Source organism: Apium graveolens, chromosome 8 (genome assembly GCF_009905375.1).
Source record: "Apium graveolens cultivar Ventura chromosome 8, ASM990537v1, whole genome shotgun sequence".
Classification (NCBI taxonomy): Eukaryota; Viridiplantae; Streptophyta; class Magnoliopsida; order Apiales; family Apiaceae; genus Apium; species Apium graveolens.
In genome coordinates this window covers 23263945-23289771 of record NC_133654.1, presented here as the reverse complement: position 1 = coordinate 23289771, position 25827 = coordinate 23263945, and the positions used below count along the sequence as shown (strand labels likewise).

Below are 25827 nucleotides of genomic sequence, written 5' to 3'. Positions count from 1 at the left end.
ATATATAATAGAAAGAGTAGTAGAGAATTTAAGAAGGGTTTATTTTCGAAGTTTACTACTTACTATTATTGGTATTCATTATAATAGAAATTGGTCGATTTTAAAAAATCACTGTTAAATTGATAAAAATCGGTTAAAAATATTTATCCGGTTTGATTGATTTCCAAAAATTTACCGATAAATTATTCATTTTTAAAAAAATTATCCAATAAATTATAAATGAATATATCAACCAAATAATTTCGATTTCTGAAATTTACAACGTATGCCCTGCCTAGTCGAAGCATGTTCTTAAACCATCCTAAACCATGTACAGTTTACATCAATAATACCGTCCTGGTTTTAGTTGTTTTTTTTAATTCTTTTCTCCTTTTTGTCTGTTTTCAAATGACAAAACTGCTCGACAAACGTTTGACTTTGGCACAGGTAAGCCCTTTGCAATTTCCAGCTCGCTGTATTTCTTATTTGACATGTAAACTCTTTTTTAATACTTTACATATTCCCAATCTGAGAACAACACCAAAAAGAATCATAATTTGAAGGAGCAACTATGTTAATCAAGAAAATCAAAATCAATGGATATGAGTCCATAATAGATAATATAATAAAATGGATGCAATATTTTTTAAAATTTAGAAAAATCTTTTAATAGGAACCGACTTGGGGAGGCGGCCTAGTAATAAAAAGAAAATTAAACAGGGAAGAAAAACAGCCGACAAGACAGCGGATTATGGTTTTGCTAGAAGCTAGTGGTTTCCATTTTTAATCACCCTTAACAAAATCTCCCTTTTTTCTTGAGTATAAATACAGCCCTGGTTACAAATGTTTCATTTCATATCATATCATCTCATATTATTATTACAATTCATAAAGTTTTGTTACATACAAAGTTCAGTCATCTTAATATTTTCATCAGCGTCCACTAAGAAACATGTCAAGCACCACTGCTGGTCAGGTCATTCGATGCAAAGGTAATGTTATTACAAATATTTAAGGAGAACAGTTTTAACGCGAGAACGGATTCATATACGTAACAACATTTAAATTATTTTCTTTAGAATTTATTGTGTTTGTTGTTATGTATATATACAGCTGCTGTAGCATGGGAAGCAGGGAAGCCACTCGTGATCGAGGAAGTAGAGGTTGCTCCTCCTCAGAAGCTTGAAGTTCGTATCAAGATCCTCTTCACTTCTCTCTGCCACACTGATGTTTACTTCTGGGAGGCTAAGGTACATTTAAGTTTTCTTCGTAAACAAAAAGACCGATTAGTGATGCACTCTCTAAAGAAAACATGATAGTAAGATTGCGTACATCAAGATTTTTCATGCGACTTTTAAAGGAGAAAAGCCTTACTCGATTATTATGCTTCATCTTTTATTGCTATTTTTTTATATTAACTATTTTAGATATTGAGAGTACATGAACTTAGATCCTTTTCTAGTTCAGCCACCGGACATCATATGATCGTTTTGAAATTCATATTGTTTTTAAAATATGTGAATATTTCAGGGACAGACCCCTGTTTTTCCTCGAATTCTTGGGCATGAAGCAGGAGGGTATGTTAATTATAACTCTTACAAATATTTTGGCTTAAATCTGTTATCAACTGTCTCTAATTTATTTCTATTGTTTTTGCTTGTGTAGGATTGTGGAGAGTGTTGGAGAAGGTGTGACAGATCTGGCACCAGGTGATCATGTTCTCCCAGTCTTCACCGGAGAATGTAAAGAATGTGCCCACTGCAAATCAGAAGAAAGCAATATGTGTGATCTCCTCAGGATCAACACTGACAGGGGTGTTATGCTTAATGATGGAAAGTCGCGGTTTTCAATCAATGGCAAGCCCATCCTACATTTTGTTGGGACATCCACGTTTAGTGAATACACTGTCATGCATGTTGGCTGTGTTGCCAAGATCAACCCCCTTGCGCCTCTCGACAAAGTTTGTGTCCTTAGCTGTGGAATTTCAACTGGTATGGATGGATTACCTGATATACTTTTATAGTATATCTCAAATTTTGAGCTACACAAAATCACTAATTTTTGATTTTCTGTTAAATAGGATTGGGTTCCACTCTGAATGTTGCAAAACCTAAGAAGGGCTCCACTGTGGCTGTCTTTGGATTGGGAGCTGTAGGCCTTGCAGTAAGTTTTCTACCATTCATCCTGTAGTTTTCTCCTTGTTTGTTACGGTGTTTGATATTTGTTTCTATTCTTTTATTAGGCGGCGGAAGGAGCTAGAATTGCTGGGGCTTCTAGAATTATCGGTGTTGATCTGAACCCAAACAGATTCGAGTCTGGTAAGCTACTAATTACAGTGCGTAATCATATTATCTATGACACATGGATTGTAGTAGTGAAGAAATGACTAATGAGATAACTTAATATTGAATGTACAGCAAAGAAGTTTGGCGTGACAGAGTTTGTGAACCCAAAAGACCACAACAAACCAGTTCAAGAGGTTTGTCTACAGAACATTTTTTGCCTACCAATTCCTCCTAATATATTTTTACCTTGTTTGCTAATTTAAATGTTTTTATCACTGTCATTGTGTAGGTGATAGTTGAAATGACCAATGGAGGAATGGACAGAAGCATCGAGTGCACGGGACATGTAGATGCCATGATTTCAGCATTTGAATGTGTTCATGATGTATGTTTTCTTTAGAGAACCTCCAAACCATTCAACATATATGAATGGCATGCTTATTAGTATGCTGTAATCCATGTTTCTTTAAATTTGTATATATGACAATCTTAACTTAAACACAATACCATCCCAGGGCTGGGGTGTTGCAGTTCTTGTGGGAGTTCCACATAAAGATGCTGTCTTCAAGACCAGCCCAATGAATTTGCTGAGTGAAAGGACCCTCAAGGGCAGTTTCTTTGGGAACTACAAACCTCGTACAGACCTTCCATCTGTGGTCGAAAAATACATGAACAAGGTAAATTTCCTGACATTTGTCGATAATTTACCAAGCATTGGATTGTGGCCTGGGAAAAGACTTGGTATATACATGTGCTGTGTTTAAACTGTTTATTTGAATCGATTAAGGCTAATCAGGAACTTGAATTGGAGAAGTTCATAACTCACGAAGTCCCATTTGCTGAGATCAACAAGGCCTTCGATTTGATGCTGAAAGGTGAAGGCCTCAGATGCATCATCCGTATGTAAATGATTCAATGGCCTGAAGAATTTGATGGCACATTATGAGGCATTTGCCTTCAGTAGTATTTTCATTTTTAAATTGAAAGAATAAGTTTCTTATGTAAAACTTGTTTCTACAAGTTTGATCTTACAAAAATTTTGTTATCGTTCTTACTATCTAAGTTTGTAGTCTATGGTGACTTCATGCACATTCTGATACATTTTCCCGTGGTGGTATAACTTATAAGAGAGTTTCAAATATCTATATTGAAATTTCAGATTCATTGTATTATATTGAAATTAAGCAGAACAATTCAGAACTAACTAATACTCACTAATGTTTGATGGAGTTGGATTGAAATAGTTATTTGTCCAGTTTCATTTAAAAATAACAAAAATTCAATCAGGGTTATATATTTTTGCTAAATCTATATTTTTAAAATTCTCTTGGGCATCAGGGAACTTTTGTTAAGCCTCTTTGAAATCTTAAGAATTTGTCTCTTTTTTCACTTACTTTTAAGTTATATAATTTATTATAAAATCAAGCATACTCGTATTTAATAAAAATGATTTGATTTTAAAATATTATTTAAAAAGTGAATATAAAGATTTAATAAAATAATTTAATATTGAAATCTATTATTTAAAAAGTGAATGTAAAAATTATGGTTAATACTATATTTGAGAAAGAATTAAAAGCCTTGAAGAAACTTATATCGTAATTTCAAGGACATTGTTGAGCCATGGTTTGTACGAAAAATCTATTGAATTTTATTTTTAAAAAATGAAGAAAACACACGGAAGAACAACGTTGACTTGGGAGACTTGTTTATTCATTAAATATCACAAATCTACTCTACTGCTATATGACTTTGATATGTACACTACACTACATGTGATTGTCTCCTCTCTTGCTCAACAATCTCCTGCGCGCTGGGTATGCTTTCTTCACTAACTTTATTGTGTTAAACTTTGTTTGTTAATAAAATCTTGCAAATATTTGCTTTAAACAAGTCAGCTACTGTAATTTGCTCGAGAAATGTAGCTAGTAGAGTTGGAAATGCTGTTACAGGTAGTTCATTATTTCAAATTTAATTTTGTCATCACTTAAAGTTGTGTTGTTTGCAAATCACACATATGCAACACACAATTATGTATAAGTGATCATTCATCAACACACACAACAATGACTATTCCCCGGGATGTTAAAGTTGTATCATTCTGATTCTTTTCGTTCTGGTTTTGAGTTTACGAGACCAACCAAAACTCATATTTTTCGTCTTTAGTGAGCTCCAGTCCGCCAATTTATGAATCACTCCAGGATTGTTCTTACTCGTACGGCTGCAGGCCCAAAGGTACTTTTTATATTTTTCTCTTTTACAGGGCAATAAAAAAAACCATAGTATGTAGAACCAGTGTTCTAAAAATCGGCTGATTAACTGATTCGGACGGGTCCCGTCTCGATTTAAGAACATTTTATCTGCATTCTAGGGACCTCAAATGAGCTCATTCATTGTATTATATTGAATTTTTGTTATTTTTAATGAAACTGGACAAATAACTATTTCAATCCAACTCCATCAAACATTAGTGAGTATTAGTTAGTTCTGAATTGTTCTGCTTAATTTCAATATAATACAATGAATCTGAAATTTCAATATAGATATTTGAAACTCTCTTATAAGTTATACCACCACGGGAAAATGTATCAGAATGTGCATGCAGTCACCATAGACTACAAACTTAGATAGTAAGAACGATAACAAAATTTTTGTAAGATCAAACTTGTAGAAACAAGTTTTACATAAGAAACTTATTCTTTCAATTTAAAAATGAAAATACTACTGAAGGCAAATGCCTCATAATGTGCCATCAAATTCTTCAGGCCATTGAATCATTTACATACGGATGATGCATCTGAGGCCTTCACCTTTCAGCATCAAATCGAAGGCCTTGTTGATCTCAGCAAATGGGACTTCGTGAGTTATGAACTTCTCCAATTCAAGTTCCTGATTAGCATTAATCGATTCAAATAAACAGTTTAAACACAGCACATGTATATACCAAGTCTTTTCCCAGGCCACAATCCAATGCTTGGTAAATTATCGACAAATGTCAGGAAATTTACCTTGTTCATGTATTTTTCGACCACAGATGGAAGGTCTGTACGAGGTTTGTAGTTCCCAAAGAAACTGCCCTTGAGGGTCCTTTCACTCAGCAAATTCATTGGGCTGGTCTTGAAGACAGCATCTTTATGTGGAACTCCCACAAGAACTGCAACACCCCAGCCCTGGGATGGTATTGTGTTTAAGTTAAGATTGTCATATATACAAATTTAAAGAAACATGGATTACAGCATACTAATAAGCATGCCATTCATATATGTTGAATGGTTTGGAGGTTCTCTAAAGAAAACATACATCATGAACACATTCAAATGCTGAAATCATGGCATCTACATGTCCCGTGCACTCGATGCTTCTGTCCACTCCTCCATTGGTCATTTCAACTATCACCTACACAATGACAGTGATAAAAACATTTAAATTAGCAAACAAGGTAAAAATATATTAGGAGGAATTGGTAGGCAAAAAATGTTCTGTAGACAAACCTCTTGAACTGGTTTGTTGTGGTCTTTTGGGTTCACAAACTCTGTCACGCCAAACTTCTTTGCTGTACATTCAATATTAAGTTATCTCATTAGTCATTTCTTCACTACTACAATCCATGTGTCATAGATAATATGATTACGCACTGTAATTAGTAGCTTACCAGACTCGAATCTGTTTGGGTTCAGATCAACACCGATAATTCTAGAAGCCCCAGCAATTCTAGCTCCTTCCGCCACCTAATAAAAGAATAGAAACAAATATCAAACACCGTAACAAACAAGGAGAAAACTACAGGATGAATGGTAGAAAACTTACTGCAAGGCCTACAGCTCCCAATCCAAAGACAGCCACAGTGGAGCCCTTCTTAGGTTTTGCAACATTCAGAGTGGAACCCAATCCTATTTAACAGAAAATCAAAAATTAGTGATTTTGTGTAGCTCAAAATTTGAGATATACTATAAAAGTATATCAGGTAATCCATCCATACCAGTTGAAATTCCACAGCTAAGGACACAAACTTTGTCGAGAGGCGCAAGGGGGTTGATCTTGGCAACACAGCCAACATGCATGACAGTGTATTCACTAAACGTGGATGTCCCAACAAAATGTAGGATGGGCTTGCCATTGATTGAAAACCGCGACTTTCCATCATTAAGCATAACACCCCTGTCAGTGTTGATCCTGAGGAGATCACACATATTGCTTTCTTCTGATTTGCAGTGGGCACATTCTTTACATTCTCCGGTGAAGACTGGGAGAACATGATCACCTGGTGCCAGATCTGTCACACCTTCTCCAACACTCTCCACAATCCTACACAAGCAAAAACAATAGAAATAAATTAGAGACAGTTGATAACAGATTTAAGCCAAAATATTTGTAAGAGTTATAATTAACATACCCTCCTGCTTCATGCCCAAGAATTCGAGGAAAAACAGGGGTCTGTCCCTGAAATATTCACATATTTTAAAAACAATATGAATTTCAAAACGATCATATGATGTCCGGTGGCTGAACTAGAAAAGGATCTAAGTTCATGTACTCTCAATATCTAAAATAGTTAATATAAAAAAATAGCAATAAAAGATGAAGCATAATAATCGAGTAAGGCTTTTCTCCTTTAAAAGTCGCATGAAAAATCTTGATGTACGCAATCTTACTATCATGTTTTCTTTAGAGAGTGCATCACTAATCGGTCTTTTTGTTTACGAAGAAAACTTAAATGTACCTTAGCCTCCCAGAAGTAAACATCAGTGTGGCAGAGAGAAGTGAAGAGGATCTTGATACGAACTTCAAGCTTCTGAGGAGGAGCAACCTCTACTTCCTCGATCACGAGTGGCTTCCCTGCTTCCCATGCTACAGCAGCTGTATATATACATAACAACAAACACAATAAATTCTAAAGAAAATAATTTAAATGTTGTTACGTATATGAATCCGTTCTCGCGTTAAAACTGTTCTCCTTAAATATTTGTAATAACATTACCTTTGCATCGAATGACCTGACCAGCAGTGGTGCTTGACATGTTTCTTAGTGGACGCTGATGAAAATATTAAGATGACTAAACTTTGTAATTGTATGTAACAAGACTTTATGAAAAAAACTATTATATGCGATGATACAAAATATTTGTGACAAGGGGGATATTTATACTCGAGAAGAGAGAATTTTTCTGCAGTGGCCAGTGGGCAGATTCTAATTGGAGATCAATATTATATTTCAAAAATGAATCATTAAAAAATACTATTGGCGAGAAGTGCTTAAGGATGATTTAAAAATGGAAACCACTAGCTTTTAGCAAAAACCATAATCCGCTGTCTTGTCGGTTGTTTTTGTTTCCCTGTTTGATTTTCTATTTACTAGCCGCCTTATTCAGTCGGCACCGTGATTGTATCAATTAGTAATTTGTTTCTTTTCATTTACCACCGCTTTTTTTTTAAGAAATTTACCACCGCTTAATGTTATGGATTTTTTTTTAAAACAAATAATTTTTATCCTATAATACTTGGCAAAAGAAAGGATTATTTAATTATAAAAATTTTGTTAGGGTGAAAAATATCATTTGGCGGGACGGAGTGCCCAAATTACCTGTTAAATACGCATATACAACATGCGAATTTTGTTTTTTAAAAATTTATAAATGATACGCATGTCTGACATGCGTATTCGGTTTTTTGTTTTTAGTGAATACGCATGTCATGCGTATTCCTTATTTTCCAAAAACTGAATCCACCTATCACACATGCGTATTCTTTACAAAAAATTGAAGGTTGTATACGCACTGGTATAATGCTTTACAAAAAATTGAAGGTTGTATACGCACTGATATAATGCGTAATCTATCGGTATTTTGGACAGTCTGCACGCATTGGGGTATTTTGGGCAGTTGGAACTGAAAAATAGGATATTGTGGGCCTTATTTCAATTTTGTTACTAGTAATGTTGATGAATATTAAGAAATAATTTTGACCTAAAAAATGATTTGTCACGACAGCTTAGGTAGGATCAATGGATATGTTATTGTAGTACTTAAGTTTTTAAAGGTTATTGTAGAAAGCTTTTCATTAGTCTGGTATATAATCATATTGAATAAATGATTAAATGAACTTGTACGGATGTGAGAAGTATTTATAATATTCATATTGATTTCATAATAATTGTATTTTTTTTATTTAATATTAAAGGTAGAATTGATCGTCTATTTGCTGTTAAAAAATGATCATATAAGTCGAATGAAAATGATCTTAAAGTTTATTATCATAAACATCTTTTGAAATTATTGATATGGGTTAAAAATAAACCGTAAAAACATAATAGATGTAAATACACTTGTATTTCATGTCCAAAACCTAATATGAATCGGGTCGTCTGACAATAACTGAAAATGGCCCAGGCTCACAACGTTCATGAACGAGAATATTCGCGGATAAGGTTCAATATAGTTGAAGACCAGAGACAAGAGACATGACTTCAACATGAACACTAACTCCAGATCTATATAATGTTAGAAAATTAGGATTTTAGAACTTAATTTAATTATGTTCTTGATGTTAATCCTAAAATCTAATGATTGGAAATTGTTCAATGATATTTGAACTTAAATTTTCATGTATGGTTTTAAGAATTTTCTTAATGAAATCCATAAGAAATGAGAGTTGAAAGTAGCTTGGAAAAGCTTGAAAAAATTTGAGAATGTTTGTCCCACATTGAAATAAATAAAGGAGGCTGTGTGCTTTATATGGTATTACCCACATGAGTAGTATACAACTACTAAGGTGTGTGATGGTCCATTGTGTTGTTAACAAGTTCTGATATCAGAATCAGAACTTAAGAACTGATGAATAAAATCAGAACTTAACAAGTTCTGATATCAGAATCAAAACTTAAGTTTTGATGAATCAAATCAGAACTTAACTTAAGTTCTGATAATAATGTGGGTGTTAATGTGAAAAGCTGTTACAAATAATTTAAATTCAAAATCTTATCAGTTTTGATTTTTTCATTAATGAAGCAGTTTAATTCAGACATTAAGTGTGTTGACAGTTTCATTTTTCCTCTCCTATAAATAGAGGCTAAACTGAATGTATAATAAATATACACACTACATTCTCTTCTCTTCTCTTCAACCTCTCTGCATTTCTCTCCCAAAAGTCCTGAAGTGCTGATATTTTTCGGCGACTGAGGTGCTGGTCGAAGTGGAGCTTTTGTTGCTGCTGTTAACATAAACTCCGAGATGTTTTATCCTGGTGGAGATATTGTGCGCATCCCAAACGCAGCAGGTAGGGGCAATATTCTCTTCAAGAGAAGCCAGGACTTCGAGCAAGGTCTGGTGACTCAGCTGTGATCATTTTTCTTGGCATTTTGTATCTGTGAACCTTTATTTCAGTCACTGTTAAAAGCTATGGTTTCGGGTACATCTTTCTTTCTCTCTTCGTTATTTCAGTTACTGATTTTGTTTACCTGCATGTTTTGTTTTGTTAACTGTGGTCTTGGCCTAAACTTGCTAAATTCTTTATACACTTGCTTCTATGTTGTTATATTTGTTAGTGAGATTTACAACATTCTTGAAGAGAATATTAGTTATATAGAATTTAGCATAATGGTTAACGAAAGTGAGGTTATCGTTGGTGGTGGCAGCAGTTCGGGTGCAACTGCTGGGGCCATTGATTGGACCACCTATAGTTTCCCACAAGTTGTTGAACTAACCGGTTTACCGGAGAAATTCAACGGTGGCATTGGCTTTTCTCGCTGGCAGAAAAGGATGAAGTTGTGGTTGACTTTAAAGGGTCTGTGGCCGGTTGTGGAATATGAGAAACCAGTAGTGGATCAAGAGAAGGCTGACACAGTTAAGGCTTTTGCGAAGTGGGCTGAGAAGGATGGAGTGGCTAGGGCGGCCATTCTGGCGGCACTAACAAACACTTTGTTTGATGTCTATTCTTCTGATGTCTACTCTGCAAAACTCTTATGGGAGAAGCTGGACCAGACACATAATACTGACTCACAAGGTCTAGAAAGGTATTATGTGGCAAGGTTCCTCGAGTTCAAGCTGGTAGACAATAAGTCTATGACTGAGCAGGTGCATGAGTTCGAGATGATAGTGCATGCTTTGAAGGAGTCTGGAACGAATCTCCCGGAGAAGTTCAAGGTGATGAGTGTGATTGAAAAACTCCTGAAGTCTTGGGAAGAGTTCTCTCTCTCCCTGAAAAGACAGAAAGGAGAGATCACCTGGACCAACCTTATACTGGACATCTCGGTGCAAGAACAACACAAGTCCAAACAGGGACATGTGATGCCAACTGAACATGGTACCTTGAAGGTAAACATAGCAACTGTAGGACAAAAGAGGAAGGCTTTTGCTAAGAAAGCTAATAGTAATAAACCTAAGAGTGACAAGGACAAGGCCAAGAAACCCAAGGCAAACAAACCATGCTGGTCTTATGGGCAGGTTGGGCACTGGAGTAAGGACTGCCCTACGAAGAAAGCGAAGAAAACCGAGGTAGCACAAGCAAATGTTGTGTTTGGAACCGCAAGTGGGCCTGTAGTGAACATGGTTGTTGGTGAGGCTACGGCTTCTGAAACCGACGTTGACCGGTATGTATCCTACAACCCTGTGATATTTTCTACCTATCTGTCAAATGAATGGTTGATAGATACTGGAGCTAATGTACATATTTGTGCTGATATTAGTTTATTTGTATCTTAACAACAGAGTCATGGCCTGACTGTGAAGATGGGGAATGCTAGTGTTGCTCAAGTACATGGAGTTGGAAACGTGGATCTGAAGTTCCCTTCAGGACGTATTCTATCTCTGACGAGAGTGCATCATGTTCCCAACATGCGTAGAAATATAATAAGTGGAAGCTGTTTAGTTTCTAGTGGTTTTGAAATTTCGTTCAAGTGTAATAAAGTAGTTCTTATTCACACTGGTACATTCTTTGGCAAGGGTTACTTGTCAAATGGTTTATTTGTTATTAATGCGGATCCCGTTTTGAGAAATATGAATAATAATGTTATTCCTACTGTTAACTGTATTGAATCCTCAGATATATGGCATGCTAGACTAGGTCATTTAAACTTTGGTGCTCTTAAGAACATGATGAACTTAGAGTTGATTCCAAAATATACCATAGAAAAGAATTCTAAATGTCAAGTATGTGTGTCTGCTAAACAGATAAGGAAACCTTTTCATAACGTTGTTAGGGATTCAGACTTGTTAGATTTAGTACACACTGATATTTGTGAATTTGGTGGTGTGTTGACCAAGGACCAGTTTAGATACTTCATTACTTTTATAGATGATAGTAGTAGATACTGTTATGTTTATTTACTTAGACATAAGGATGAAGCACTTAGTAAATTCATTATATATAAAACTGAAGTAGAAAAACAAACTAGTAAGCTACTTAAAAGATTGAGATCTGATAGAGGTGGTGAGTATACGAGTAATGCTTTTAATAAATTTTGTGCAAACAATGGTATAGTTCATGAAGTTACTCCACCATACACACCAGAGTCTAATGGGGTTGCTGAGCGAAAGAACATAACATTTAAAGATATGATTAATAGTATGCTTATTAACTCTGGGTTGCCTAAATACATGTGGGGAGAGACTCTAAATACGGCTTGCCATATTTTGAATAGAGTCCCTCTGAAACACATGGATAAAACACCCTTAGAGTTATAGAAAGGCAGGATGACTAGTCTTAAGTATCTTCGTGTGTGGGGGTGCCTTGCTAAGGTGCTTGTTCCTGAACACAAGAGAAAGAAACTAGGTCCAAAGACTGTTGACTGTATCTTTCTGGGCTATCTTGAAACCACTACAGCTATGAGATTTTTAGTGTTAAAATCTGACAGATGGTATAGTGGCAAACACGATAGTTGAATTTCGAGATGCGACATTCTTTGAGGATGTCTACCCTATGAAGACTGGAATACCTGAAACGACTTCTGAGGAAGATCCTACTCACACATCAAGTTCTATTCCTGATCATGTGGAAAAGATGACAAATATGGGGGCGGAACCTAGTAGTAGCTCTATTCCTAAGGAACTAGAGGAACCAAGGAGAAGTAAGCGTGCAAAGGTAGTCAAGGATTTTGGAGGTGATTTCATCACTTACAATATCGAGGATGAACCTTTAACTTTCCGACAAGCTATGGATTCTTCTAAGTCAAGGCACTGGAAGGGCACCGTGAAGAGTGAAATTGACTCTATTGTTTCTAATGGAACATGAGAGTTGGTTGATCTCCCTCCTGGGTGTTCTACTATTGGGTGCAAATGGATCTTTAAAAGGAAGTTGAACCCTGACGGCTCAATAGACAAGTACAAAGCTAGACTGGTAGCTAAGGGTTTTAAGCAAAAGGAAGGAATTGATTACTTTGATACATACTCTCCGGTTGCAAGAATGGTTACAATCCGAATGCTTATAGCATTGGCTTCAGTCCATGGTCTTATCGTCCATCAGATGGATGTAAAGACGGTTTTTCTTCATGGTGAACTTGAAGAAGAGATTTATATGGATCAACCTGAAGGATTTGTTGCATCAGGCAATGAAAGGAAAGTATGTAAGTTGATCAAATCCATCTATGGCTTGAAACAAGCTCCCAGAGATTGGCATAAAAAGTTTGATGAAACTGTATTGCATTTCAGTTATAAGATTAATGAAAGTGATAAGTGTGTCTACACTAAAGTTAAAGGTAATGAGTGTGTTATTTTGTACCTATATGTGGATGACATTTTACTGTTTGGAACAAATATTGAGATTATTAACGAGACTAAAGAGTTCTTGAAAAGGCATTTTGAAATGAAGGATATGGGTGAGGCGAGTGTGATTCTTGGAACCAAATTGATTCATTCCACTGAAGGAATAACCTTGACTCAATCTCATTATATAGAGAAATCTATACTTGAGAAATATGGTTATTCACAGTGTAGAATCGCTAGTACACCCTATGATTCGAAAGTTGCCCTTGTCAAGAATACTTCAGGAGTGCCTGTGTCTCAGTTAAGGTATTCTCAGATTATTGGGAGCTTGCAGTATCTTGCTAACTGTACTAGACCAGATATTTCATATTCTGTGTCTAAATTGGCTAGATATACAAGCTGTCCAAACAGAACTCATTGGGATGCTCTTGATAGAGTACTTAGATATCTAAAAGGCACAATGTACCTTAGTTTACACTACAGGAGATTTCCTGGTGTGCTTGAAGGGTACAGTGATGCAAGTTGGATAGCTAAGAAGTCTAGTTCCAATGGAGTGACTGGATACGTGTTCACCTTGGCTGGTGGAGCAATATCCTGGAAGTCAAGCAGACAGACTATAGTTACTCGGTCTACTTTTGAGGCTGAGTTGTGTGCACTTGATGCCACAGGGACGGAGGCTGAATGGTTACACGGACTTATGTCTGCAATACCTGTAGTAAGCAGACCGCTTCCTGCTATTGCTATTCACTGTGATAGTCGAATAACTATCGACAAGATTAGCAGTAAAAAGCATAATGCTAAAACTAAGAGACACATCCAAGTTAGACTCAAGTCTATAAGGGGTTTAGTGACTGATAGGATCATAGCTATAGAGTTCATAGGAACTCAGAATAATATAGCTGATCCTCTTACTAAAGGACTGGAACCTGCAGTGGTCCTTAAGTCAAGGTTGGGGATGAGACTGTCAACCCATCATAATTCATCAACAGTGGGAACCCAATACACATGAGAGGAGATCCCTCGAAGTGTATTCAATGGGTAATAACAAGCTGTAAGGATGAGTTGGTAGTACCTTTGCTACATAGATGATACTATAGTATCTGAGTCTATCCCTTGTAAACCTAGAAGGTACTGACACTGCCAGAAAAACAAGAGTGTTAAAACTCTGAATGGGATCAAGTCATTTGACGAGATAGAGGCAGTATATCTCTGGAGATGCCCAGCTAAGCGAATGTAATTGTGTGGTCGCAATTAGAGGATAGGGTTAATCCTTGAAGCATTCGACGAACAGGATCGAGACATGACCATTAATGTCTCAAAGCCGTAGATTGGCACCATAACCTTTGACTTGTCGTAGTCTATGGAATATGGTTATACTAAACGGATTAAGATTCAAGGTGAAACATTCCATCTGAGTCCGATAGCCATTGAAGTAAAGAAAATAGGAGGGTTCAAACCCGGAAGGGTACCGATTCTGAAAAACAAGTCATGATGGGAAATTGATCGCATTTCTGTATGGATTTGTGGGGGATTGTTAGAAATATAGGATTTTAGAGCTTAATTTAATTATGTTCTTGATGTTAATCCTAAAATCTAATGATTGGAAATTGTTCAATGATATTTGAACTTAAATTTTCATGTATGGTTTTAAGAATTTTCTTAATGAAATCCATAAGAAATGAGAGTTGAAAGTAGCTTGGAAAAGCTTGAAAAAATTTGAGAATGTTTGTCCCACATTGAAATAAATAAAGGAGGTTGTGTGCTTTATATGGTATTACCCACATGAGTAGTATACAACTACTAAGGTGTGTGATGGTCCATTGTGTTGTTGTGTGCTTCACGCGCGCACACACACACACGCGCCCCGCACCGGACCAGACCGGACCGGACCGGACCGGACCGGACCAGGTCGGGTCGGGTCGAAGGGCGATTTGGGCGAATGTCTCGGCGTCTCGCGTACGCGAGGTGACCTGGGCGAGGATTTTATTTATTTGAGAATTATTTTAATTCGAATTTATTTATCGGTGACTGGATTATTGGGCTGGGTACTGAAATAGGCTAAGTCACTTTGTTAGTGGGCTTAGTCTAAATACATTGAACCTGCAAATAATGTAACAAGTTCTGATATCAGAATCAGAACTTAAGAACTGATGAATAAAATCATAACTTAACAAGTTCTGATATCAGAATCAAAACTTAAGTTCTGATGAATCAAATCAGAACTTAACTTAAGTTCTGATAATAATGTGGGTGTTAATGTGAAAAGCTGTTACAAATAATTTAAATTCAAAATCTTATCAGTTTTGATTTTTTCATTAATGAAGCAGTTTAATTCAGACATTAAGTGTGTTGACAGTTTCATTTTTCCTCTCCTATAAATAGAGACTAAACTGAATGTATAATAAATATACACACTACATTCTCTTCTCTTCTCTTCAACCTCTCTGCATTTCTCTCCCAAAAGTCCTGAAGTGCTGATATTTTCCGGCGACTGAGGTGCTGGTCGAAGTGAAGCTTTTGTTGCTGCTGTTAACATAAACTCCGAGCTGTTTTATCCTGGTGGAGATATTGTGCGCATCCCAAACGTAGCAGGTAGGGGCAATATTCTCTTCAAGAGCAGCCAGGACTTCGAGCAAGGTCTGGTGACTCAGCTGTGATCATTTTTCTTGGCATTTTGTATCTGTGAACCTTTATTTCAGTCACTGTTAAAAGCTATGGTTTCGGGTACATCTTTCTTTCTCTCTTCGTTATTTCAGTTACTGATTTTGTTTACCTGCATGTTTTGTTTTGTTAACTGTGGTCTTGGCCTAAACTTGATAAATTCTTTATACACTTGCTTCTATGTTGCTATATTTGTTAGTGAGATTTACAACATATAATCCTCCCTCTTGTATTTCCCGTCCTCCCAAGCTAAGTTTAATCTAGACTCAACCAGTATATAGGTGCTCTATCCTCAATCTCCAACTATGTTTTTTACTTGATTTTCAAGATAATTAAATATATTGTAAGGATCGTTAGTCCCAAATACAGGAATAATAAAGCAAACTCGAATCTCACAAAACCTAATATTAAATACTAACAAACCCTTATTTTAATTTCGCAACCATTATATTTCAAATGGTTATTTTTCAAATACACGAAAGTAAACCTGTAATTACACAGCTTAATTAAAAAAATTATTAATTATATTATAAAAATATATTATGTACATTTCCTAAGTATGTAATGATTAGCATTTTTCTCTATGTTTAAAACTAAAAAAAGAAAAATAAATTATTAGAAAGGGCTTAACGCGGGCTCAATACAAAGGATTTTAAAAAAAACGTATGTATATTATTGTAAAGGATAATATTCTTGAGTACATACGGGGTATAATGACATTTTTCTTTTCTTTTTTCTCTAGAGTACAAAGGATTAAAAATCTAAATGTATAATAGGGTTTTTTTGTAGTTGCAATACTGATAATTAAAAAATTACAAATTTTATATTTAAATTATACCATATACTCAATCAGCTAGTTATGGACACTTTTTATCTATTAAATTGATACACAAAAGCAACTTTACTGTCACCCAAATAAGCGGGCCAAATAACATGTGAAATGCTGATTTTTGTGAGGATTATATAAATCGATTTTCCAGGCACAATAACATACTCGACCGTTAATCTTTGTGAAAGATAAATAAACACTGCACAATCGAGTTGTATAATCCAGATCACATGGACATTTTTTTTTATCATGTAGTACAATTTGGCTAGCTTACTACTTCCTCCGTCCCATTATATGTTTCCTATTTTAATTTTTGATATTGTTTATTGTAAGTGATTGACTATTAATTTACATTTAATCTATTTAATCTATAAGATCAAATATGGTAATAAGTGATTTTGTTGAATTCGTATTTATGAGTATTTTAATATAATGAAATTTTTATATTTAATAGTAATACGAAATTAAAGATATTAACAATAAAAAAATGTGCATTGACAAACGTGTATAACACAAATAGAAAATATTTTTAGGGACCGAGAGAGTAATAAAAAATAATTGATAATCCATGTATCAGCTGGCAATTTTTGTAGAATATTCGAGATGGTCCGCACAATAATTAGTACCCACTGTACAATATTAACCTTAAACCATCTGCTTGTTTTCTGTTTTGTTGATGTTGTCCGATTGTATTGCAAAACTGCTTTACAAAACCATTGATGACCCATGGAGTGATGGTTTTGTGTTTCTACCCTTTTTTGTTTTTAGGATTCCATCCGTTTTGACAAAAAAAACTAAACCAAACTATAAGTCAAAAAAAGAATTGGTAATTCATAGTTACAGAATTATTTTATTTTTATTTTTTTCTTAATTTTGTGTCAATAAATCATCTTTTCGGGTATAAATTTGTCTTTCGTATCCCTCATAAATTGTGAGAAATATTGGGGTGACAGAGATCGAACCTGAGTCCTCTGTCAGCCTGAGCTCTGATACCATGTCATGAAACCAGTTACTCTAAAATCTCACGGTATCTCGTGGTGTTAGAGAATGACCATTTACAGGATTTTATATTATTCTAACAATTGAATATTCCAAAAAATAATTTTTAAAACAAATCAATCATTTTGATTTTGATTAATAAATATGAATGAATTTTAAATGGTACATATTGTTATAAATAAGGTAAGTATGTTAAGTATTATTAAATTTTAAAAATACTTCCATTTTTAGTTATTAAATTATTTCAATTACTTTTCGAATAAATAAATTTTTACTTAATAAGTAATCCCATTACTTTGACCAGAACATCTGTTTTAAATTATCTAAATAAATATGAAATGTCGATAGAGATGTTCAAAAAAATCGAAGCCCGAAATCCGATTCGATCCGGAAAAAAAATCTAGAAAACCCGATCCGGAAAAAAGACCGGCCCGGTTCGGCCCGACCCACAGACTTTAAGTGGACCTCCTTTTTTCTCGAAAATCTGGCCCAACCCGAAACTTGAAAAGTCCGGATCTAAAAAATTCCGGATAAAAGTGCGGTTCGATCAGGATAAAAGTCCGGGCTTTTTGAAAAGCCCGATTAAAAAACCGAATTTTTTATATATAAAATTTGAAAATATAAAATGCTTTTTATGATTTTTAAAATATTATATTATAATATTAGAAGCAATTAAGGTATATATGATTATTTATATATTATATTAAGAAATAATTATTTATTTCGGTGTCTAAACTACTCTATCTGATATATCAAGATATTATTTTTCTCCGGTATTTAAAATACTCACAATTCGAGTTATAAAATTTAAAATATTTTTTTAATATATATATATATAAATCCCGTATAAAGCCCGGTTCGGCCCCGCCCGCGGGCTTAAAACGAGCCTTATGTTTCTTAGGAAGCCCGGCCCGACCCGATTTTTAAAAAAACCCGGCCCGATCCGTTTTAAAAAAAAAACGGATAAAACCCGACCCGTTGAACTTTTTTTGCATCTCTAATCTCCGATCATAAAACCCTTATCTAAATCGGACACAGTTTAGGCCCACGGTTCAGGATTTTTTATTAATATATAAATACTTTTAAATTTTGTTAAATATATTATATATTTTTAAATTTTATATATTCAAGTTTTAAAACTTTTTTGCAAAAATAAAATCACATTTTAATTAATTAGCAAAAAATATATTTTTTAAAATTCTTATTCACAAAAAATGCGTTTATAAATTATTATTTTTTTGTAATAATTCAATTTTCTGTGACTCGATGCAACATCGACATGTTCTGCAATTTCATACAACCAGATGTAAACTTGAATGTAACTAAAAAAATCGATATAACTAGTCATATGCCCGGTTGATTTTCGTTGTATCATTTTTTACAAATATTTTCGGTGAATAGTAAAATCGTAAAAAAAAGATATTATTTTTCGTAATTTGTCCGGAAAAAATTAATTTATATCCAGGATGAACCGGGATTTTATTTTGTATCAAGGCAATGGCATGTATATGTTAAAGTTTCAACAATATTTCATAGAACAAAATTACATAGATTATATAAAAAAATTCAAACTATAATTTTATATATTTTTTTTCTTTGATAAAAGTTTAGCCAATCCCTCCGTATTAACTTAAAATATTAAAGAGGATGAAACAATGTGGCTCATTTTGTTGCTGGATATTTACAAGATTTTATATTTTTTTGTACGAACTTAATATTCCATATTATAGCTCATTTTGTTGCTAGATGTTTACCTGATTTCAAACTTTTTTGTACATCTTATTATCTTGACTTTGGCTGAGTTTGATTTATTTGATTAATATATGGCTGGTCTTTTCCCTAAGAACAAGTAGAAATATGGAGCTTGTTAAGTCATAACATGTTTAACTTTTAATAATATAAAATGAAAAATACTAGATCCAAAAATTGTATACAATATTTTTCATAAAATCATGGTATGTATTGATAGGAATGGACCTTTAAATTCACATAAATAGTCCAATTATAATATCACATCTCATGTAATATCTCATTTTATAATTTTTTTTATACAATTTTGTGCATTTAGTACTACTTATTTAAATTAATACTCTGGAATATATTATCATTAGGCAAAATTTATATAATCAATTTAGCCAAATATCATTAAACAATGCTCTGATTATGAGCTATTTTATAAAAAAATGATGATTGGTACGAGATTAGACGGGATGGGAATTCAACTTCATTTCAAGACGAAATAACTGAAATTCAATACCTAAAATAGTGATTTCATGTAAAACCATGATTTCATATGTTAAATTTCAGTTTAAAGTTGTTGCACGAATGTGTTAGTTATTGATATGAATACTTTTCCTAAAACCCAAAATTGCAGCAGATTTTAACATGCACTTCGAAAATTTATGGAATTGCGGGAACATCACATTTTACTAAGAGAGCTGTAAGTAAATGTTATCAAAATCCACCCAAATTTACGATCAAAAGTAAAGGCAAGAAGAGAACTATAATCAAAATGATCTAGGCTTGGCAACAACAGTAGAATGCTTCAAAATTTGCAGGAAAAACTGTCCTCTTTTCTCTGTTGTATCAATCCTGGACTGTCCAGGGGGAGGCAAAAGCTCGAAATTCTGCACCAAACGTCCCAATGTAATACCCATAATAGGTAAGGCAAGGATGATTCCAGGACAGCTTCGCCTCCCGACCCCGAATGGTAGGTACCTAAAATCATTTCCATTTGTCTCAACATTTGATTCTTCTTCCAAGAACCTCTCAGGCCTGAACTCTTCAGGGTTTTCCCAGTGAGCTGGATTGTTGGCAAGCCACCATGCATTCACCAATATTTTGCTCTCTGCCGGGATCTCATAGCCACCGAGCTTTGCATCTTGAAGGTTCATGTGAGGGACTAAAAGAGGAACAGGCACTCTGAGGCGAAGAGTCTCTTTGATTACAGCTTCAAGGTAAGGGAGCTTGTGGGTGTCTGGCTCAGTGACTTGAACTCCAACCCCAAGCACGTTGTCTATCTCATGTCTTAGCTTCTTTTGGACTTCAGGATGATTAACCAATTCTGCAATGCTCCACTCAATAGACCGCAGTGTTGTGTCGATTGCTGTTCTTGATATGAAATGAAGAGATTAGATACTACTTAGCAATCTGATACAAAATCTAGTCTACATCAGGATTTAAGATAGCCTCTTGACTTTAGCTTACATGCCTTATAGGCAATATAAGATTACAGCAACATCTCTGGATTTATAACAGTGGTGAGCTTCAAACAAGGTTAAAGAGTTGATAAATATTCTTGTCTAAATTTAATTGTTCTTTTAAACACGAAGTTAATGAGAAAGATACCAGGAGCAAAATTAGGGGAAGCTAATGTACCAGCAATGTTGATGTTGTCAACAATATGATAAACATTGTCCTCGTTGATCTCTCCTTTTCGCTGAGCCTCTAAAATGTGATCCATGGCACACTTTAAGCTGTTGTTATCTACTCTCTTTGTGTTTTCAAGCATCCTGTTACAATTTAGGAAGATGTGTACTAGATTAGACTTGCTAATAAGAGAAGGGAAGTGCAATACTGTGAAGCTTAAACATAAAAGAATATTTGTAACTTGTATGAGCATTATGTGTATCAATTTTTTATTCGTTAAACAATTTGGATGCTTTGGAAGGTCACATATTATGTACTCAAGATCAAGTTAAATGGGGATTTAATGGGATATCCCTGTTTGTGTATTCTTTTGCAGGTAATTTGACACCATATCGTGAAGAAAATCGACTTCAACAGAACCAGTTTCATAGGAAGATATGCATAATACTTGGGTGATTGATTAAAGAAGAGAATGAGCGTGAACATTAAAATTAACATACAAACGTGAAAAGTAAAGAATGTACTTGTAAGTTTAGAACACTTCAGTGAATTTACAAGTACTTACTTCCTTTGATTGACAAAAGAATCCTTGAAAAGCTGAAATCGTTCATCCTTAATTTGCTTGCAGAGTTTAAGATAGCCTCTCAACAAAGGTTGAAGAAAAGGGATAAAATCACCGTAATTGTAATCAAAGCTCTGACCAAGCCTAAGACGTTCCCCGTTCAATGCCTTGAGCTTCAAGAACAAAGGATCATCTTCGCTCTCAAACCTCCTATCAAACATGGTCCTGTAAATAATATTATACATCATCAAATGCAATCGCTTCCTCAACACTATTCCATTGGTGGAAGATTCCGGATTGGCCTTAACATCTGCAACAACGCGAGCAGCCTCATCCTCCCACATTAACCTGTACTGTTGGACAACTTTGTTAGTAAAGAAAGGGACAGTCACTATTCGACGCATTTTCCTCCAGTGCTCACTGTAGGCAGCCATAACCAGGTCCTGTCCCTTGCCTGTGACAAGTTGACGGAAAGCAGTGTTAGTGATATCATAATTTTAAAACAATTAATCAAATAGAAACCAAATTTTACTCAAATTAAGTGAAAGTTCCATAAAGTCATAAACAATATGTATAGTTTTTGTCGATTTTAGATCAACCGACAACTTGTACTAATTAAATAAATTATCTGGTGCCGAGATTAATTAACACATAGAAGCTTTACTGGATATATTGAGTTTGAAGTTTAAGGTGGTGATGTTGGTCCCTTGCCTGTAAAGATATCGAAAACAATGTTGCTACTGCGAGAGCCGAACTCAACACCCTGTGTATGGAGGACATGTTTAGCCAGTTGAGGTGAGGAAACAACCACCACCTTTCGCTGGCCCATTCGGAGGAAAAAGATATGGCCAAACCTCTTGGCAAGCTCCACCAGGTTGCGATGATTGAGATCATTGCCAACTTGTAACCAGTTACCGAATATTGGTACAGGCACGGGACCAGGCGGTAATTTCAACCGCTTGCCCCGTAACTTGGAGATGAAGATGGCTACCGTAGTTGCCACCAAGAGGCCTAGCAGGGCCTTCTCCAGTACAAGGTGAACATCCATTATTTTACTTCCGTCTTTGTTTTGGTTGAGATAGATGACCAGAGGAGGCAGAAATGGAACTATGTTGTACATACGAGAAATGCCAAATGCGCATATCATCATCAATTTCGGCAGTTACAAACTCAAACATCCAACGTTGTTTGTAGAGTTAGATTTTAACACATTAAAGTCGAGCCACGTGAGAGAGCATATATTTACAAAAAAAAGACTCGTGAAAACTCATTCGATGTAATCGATGACAATCATTAATCTCTAATTAATAAAATTTAAGGTCCGCTGGTAAAACAACAGCAGCAGCAACAACAACAAAAATTAGCAATCTTCTGGTGTAAAAATACAGGACAGACTACAGAAATGGTTACCGGAGTAATGGAGGTAACACTTGTGAAAGCCCGAGGTCTTAAAAACACACACTTCATCTTTGGTATGTTTTAAACTTCTTTTTTTCGACATTCAACTTAGCTCTGGGAATTGAACTATTGAAGTAACAAAATTGATCAAGTGTATACTTGCATACGCTTAATTATAAATCGGAATGATGATGCACTATGTTATTGTAAGATATCTATATTATTTTCTGAATTTATCCTTCATTTGTTTGGGAGTAAATGCTACAGCATTAAACAATTGAAATGGTTTTAATTTTACTTGTCAATTTCCTTCAATGATTGTATCTTCCCCTTTTTTTCGATTTGCTTAATATATCTTCCATTTGTTAATTACAAGGTGGTAAGATTGACCCGTATGTTGTGATTCGTTACAATAATCAGGAGCACAGGAGCTCTGTGGCAAAAGGTACTACAGCAAAACCTCTCTAAATTAGTAATCTCGTAAGTGATAATATGTGATTAAATCAGTGAAAGTACCTTGCAGTGAAATTTTTCTCTCTTAATATGATACATAATTTTATGAAGCAGGGCAGGGAAGTACACCAGTTTGGAACGAAAAAATTGCGTTCAGGGTAGAGTATCCTGGGGCTGGACCAGATGATGAACACAAGCTCCTTCTCAGTATCATGGACAAGGACACTGTCTCTGCTGATGATTTCCTCGGCCAGTCCACGTAAATCCTCTTACACTTATTATTAGCTTAATACAATGTGCTTTAGTTACTACTAGTACCAATACCAGAGTCAGGTGCTACTATTAGTCTATCTCATCCGCAACTAGTATGGAATTTACCATATGAACACCGATAATAACTAGCATCATGCCCCTTTAGCAATTAGTATGGTATTTATGATAAGAACACCGATAATCTACAACTTGCAACACGTAATTATTGGTCTTCTGGTCTTAAAACACTACTTTGCATTTGTAGAATATACTTGAAAGACCTCTTTGAGTTAGGAGTGGAGAAAGGGACTGCTGTAGAGGAGCCTACCAGGTACAGCGTTGTTGATAGCAACCAAATTTACAGTGGGGAGATTCAAGTAGGCATCACCTTCACTGCAAAGGTAACCCTTAGATGTTTCCACATTTTTTTACGTCTTAATATATTTTACCTTTCCCAGACCCTACTTCCCGTTGTCCGGGATATAATAAGGATATTTGGTTTAAGATGATATTTCTTAACTTGCTCAGCCTGAGCATGCCTAAAATTATTAACTTTAGCCTATAATTATCTTCTTAATCATCAAATATCGTACAAATTTGATAGGTTGGAGCGGAGGATGGTGACGACTTTGGAGGATGGAGGGAGAGTAATCCTGATTTCTTAACTTGACTGCATGAGTTAATGCTGGTTTTGCTTTCTGATCCGAAGGTTTTCAGAGAAAGCTGGGTGAAATTGTTAAGTTCTGTTTTTAAGATTTCAACTTGTTGACTTTGTTGTGTAAACTTTTTTGTGGGGAATTATGTGAACCATCTTTGTGGAACAGAAACCAGAAACGGTGTTCATATATCAGAATAATGCAGTCTCAAACATTTGAACTTGCAAGATACGGCTGAATAAATGATATGTTTGGGGATTCTAATAATCCAACTTATTTGCTTATAAGTTACTAACAACTTATTCGTGTTTGTCGACTCAACTTATAAACTTATAAGTTAGATTTATAAGCGTACTTTTTTCCAACTTATTTGTATTTTTTCATTTATTTTTTAAATTTTGAGTTTAAAATAAAATTTTAAAATATTTTCTAATTTAAAATTCATGAATTAAGATAATTGTATTTAATAATTATTTATTTTAATCCATTTAAGTAAAAAAATTCTGACTTATAAGTAAATTTATCCAAACACTTATATAACTTAAAAGTATTTATCAACTTATTACTTATTTATTTTAAGTCATAAGTTACTTAAAATGATCAGTTATTTTTGAATAAATAATTGTTTTAACATATATAGTTGTGAAGAAATTATTAATAACAAACTAATTATTTTTTTAATAATTATGTTTTTAATGAATACAAGTGAAATTAAAATATTAAATTAATTAAAACATACTTAAGGATATTATTCTTATAATATAAATATCAGAAGAATTAGTTAAAAACATTATGTTTATATATTATAAAATATTTAACTAATTTTATTATTATATTAGTTTATTAATAATTTTAAAATTATAAAATATATATTAAAATTATTATATAAGTATTTAATGAAATTTGGTTAACAATGAAAAAATTTACAATTTTTCATAAAATAATTTCCTACTTCACATTACATAAAATTAAAAATATATATATGTGTGATTAACAAGTATACATCTAAATGCCCTTAGTTAAAGCGGGAGAATTTTTTATCTTAGAGGGAAATAAAGAATAGAGTTTTTTGATAGAAAAATGACATGAAGTGAATATAGATTATGGTATTTAAATCAACAAATATAATGCTTGTTTATCGACATCTAAAAATATATATAACAGGTGTCTCCGTTGGATTTTTAATTTTTTTTACATATCATTTATATTTTTGCATTCCCCCGGAGTTGCTCTAAATAAGTTTCTTTTCGTATTATTTCAAGCCGGCCGACTTAGCTCAGTGGTAGAGCGCGTGACTTTTAATCCCGTGGCCGTGGGTTCGATCCCCACAGTCGGCGTTTTTTTTTTTTGCGCTTCACTATCCTTGTCAAGTTTAGCTATTTTTTTTAATTTCAAACTACTTCTAGCTATTTTCCGGCGTCCTCTTTCTTGTCAAGTTTTATTCTTTCCTTTTCCCGACTTTTAAAGTTATATTTTCTGTCTTCTTAATTTTTTTCTATAGCAACTCACTTGAATGTAATCTAGAAAATTGCTTATAAAATATTTAAGTAATTTAAAGTAAAAAATGATTAGGTGAATTTAATTTTAAAAATTATAAATTATATGATAATATTAACTTTATCGAATGAAATTAAACAAATTGTTTAAAATAATAGCTTTCCTGCTATCTCATAATTTAAGCAAATTTTTT

At 34.2% G+C, this 25827-nt stretch overlaps 4 protein-coding genes, 1 long non-coding RNA gene and 1 other non-coding gene across 6 annotated transcripts; 4 read left to right on the top strand and 2 right to left on the bottom strand.

Moving 5' to 3' along the window:
* Positions 1-858: 858 nt before the first annotated feature.
* Positions 859-3338, top strand: LOC141677162 (alcohol dehydrogenase 1-like). Its single transcript, XM_074482927.1, has 10 exons — positions 859-971; positions 1093-1229; positions 1510-1556; positions 1645-1970; positions 2060-2142; positions 2222-2297; positions 2397-2458; positions 2554-2649; positions 2780-2941; positions 3061-3338. Exons 1-10 carry the CDS (start codon positions 932-934, stop codon positions 3169-3171), a joined length of 1140 nt encoding a protein of 379 aa, XP_074339028.1. The 5' UTR covers positions 859-931; the 3' UTR covers positions 3172-3338.
* A 685-nt stretch (positions 3339-4023) lies between these two features.
* Positions 4024-4660, top strand: LOC141676777 (uncharacterized). The gene is made up of 3 exons (XR_012557135.1): positions 4024-4081; positions 4431-4499; positions 4636-4660. It is a non-coding gene; the product is annotated as an uncharacterized LOC141676777 (long non-coding RNA).
* Positions 4661-5016: 356 nt separating this feature from the next.
* On the bottom strand, positions 5017-7361 carry LOC141677160 (alcohol dehydrogenase 1-like). The gene is made up of 10 exons (XM_074482926.1): positions 7243-7361; positions 6985-7121; positions 6658-6704; positions 6244-6569; positions 6072-6154; positions 5917-5992; positions 5756-5817; positions 5565-5660; positions 5273-5434; positions 5017-5153 (listed from the first exon to the last, which is right to left on the bottom strand). The coding sequence occupies exons 1-10, from the start codon at positions 7280-7282 to the stop codon at positions 5043-5045; spliced, it is 1140 nt and encodes a 379-aa protein (XP_074339027.1). The 5' UTR covers positions 7283-7361; the 3' UTR covers positions 5017-5042.
* Positions 7362-19863: 12502 nt separating this feature from the next.
* Positions 19864-22528, bottom strand: LOC141676564 (trans-cinnamate 4-monooxygenase-like). The gene is made up of 4 exons (XM_074482233.1): positions 22090-22528; positions 21382-21832; positions 20826-20959; positions 19864-20553 (listed from the first exon to the last, which is right to left on the bottom strand). The coding sequence occupies exons 1-4, from the start codon at positions 22526-22528 to the stop codon at positions 19955-19957; spliced, it is 1623 nt and encodes a 540-aa protein (XP_074338334.1). The 3' UTR covers positions 19864-19954.
* Positions 22529-22721: 193 nt separating this feature from the next.
* Positions 22722-24388, top strand: LOC141676565 (16 kDa phloem protein 1-like). The gene is made up of 5 exons (XM_074482234.1): positions 22722-22850; positions 23153-23221; positions 23344-23488; positions 23747-23882; positions 24086-24388. The coding sequence occupies exons 1-5, from the start codon at positions 22781-22783 to the stop codon at positions 24149-24151; spliced, it is 486 nt and encodes a 161-aa protein (XP_074338335.1). The 5' UTR covers positions 22722-22780; the 3' UTR covers positions 24152-24388.
* A 1014-nt stretch (positions 24389-25402) lies between these two features.
* On the top strand, positions 25403-25474 carry TRNAK-UUU (transfer RNA lysine (anticodon UUU)). The gene has a single exon. It is a non-coding gene; the product is annotated as a tRNA-Lys (tRNA).
* The last annotated feature ends 353 nt before the right edge of the window (positions 25475-25827 follow it).

Bases quoted from the DNA above. Each gene is read 5' to 3' on its own strand.
- LOC141676565 (XM_074482234.1), top strand. From the start codon at position 22,781: ATGGTTACCGGAGTAATGGAGGTAACACTTGTGAAAGCCCGAGGTCTT. The intron at 23,489-23,746 runs GTAAATCCTCTT...TTGCATTTGTAG, and splicing joins GATTTCCTCGGCCAGTCCAC to AATATACTTGAAAGACCTCT. The intron at 23,883-24,085 runs GTAACCCTTAGA...CAAATTTGATAG, and splicing joins GCATCACCTTCACTGCAAAG to GTTGGAGCGGAGGATGGTGA.
- LOC141677162 (XM_074482927.1), top strand. From the start codon at position 932: ATGTCAAGCACCACTGCTGGTCAGGTCATTCGATGCAAAG. The intron at 1,557-1,644 runs GTATGTTAATTA...TTGCTTGTGTAG, and splicing joins CTTGGGCATGAAGCAGGAGG to GATTGTGGAGAGTGTTGGAG. The intron at 1,971-2,059 runs GTATGGATGGAT...TCTGTTAAATAG, and splicing joins TAGCTGTGGAATTTCAACTG to GATTGGGTTCCACTCTGAAT.
- LOC141676564 (XM_074482233.1), bottom strand. From the start codon at position 22,528: ATGATGATATGCGCATTTGGCATTTCTCGTATGTACAACATAGTTCCA. The intron at 21,833-22,089 runs GCAAGGGACCAA...AACTTGTCACAG, and splicing joins TGTTTTCGATATCTTTACAG to GCAAGGGACAGGACCTGGTT. The intron at 20,960-21,381 runs GTAAGTACTTGT...AAATTGTAACAG, and splicing joins TCTTTTGTCAATCAAAGGAA to GATGCTTGAAAACACAAAGA.
- LOC141677160 (XM_074482926.1), bottom strand. From the start codon at position 7,282: ATGTCAAGCACCACTGCTGGTCAGGTCATTCGATGCAAAG. The intron at 6,705-6,984 runs GTACATTTAAGT...TGAATATTTCAG, and splicing joins TTTACTTCTGGGAGGCTAAG to GGACAGACCCCTGTTTTTCC. The intron at 5,818-5,916 runs GTAAGCTACTAA...TTGAATGTACAG, and splicing joins CCCAAACAGATTCGAGTCTG to CAAAGAAGTTTGGCGTGACA.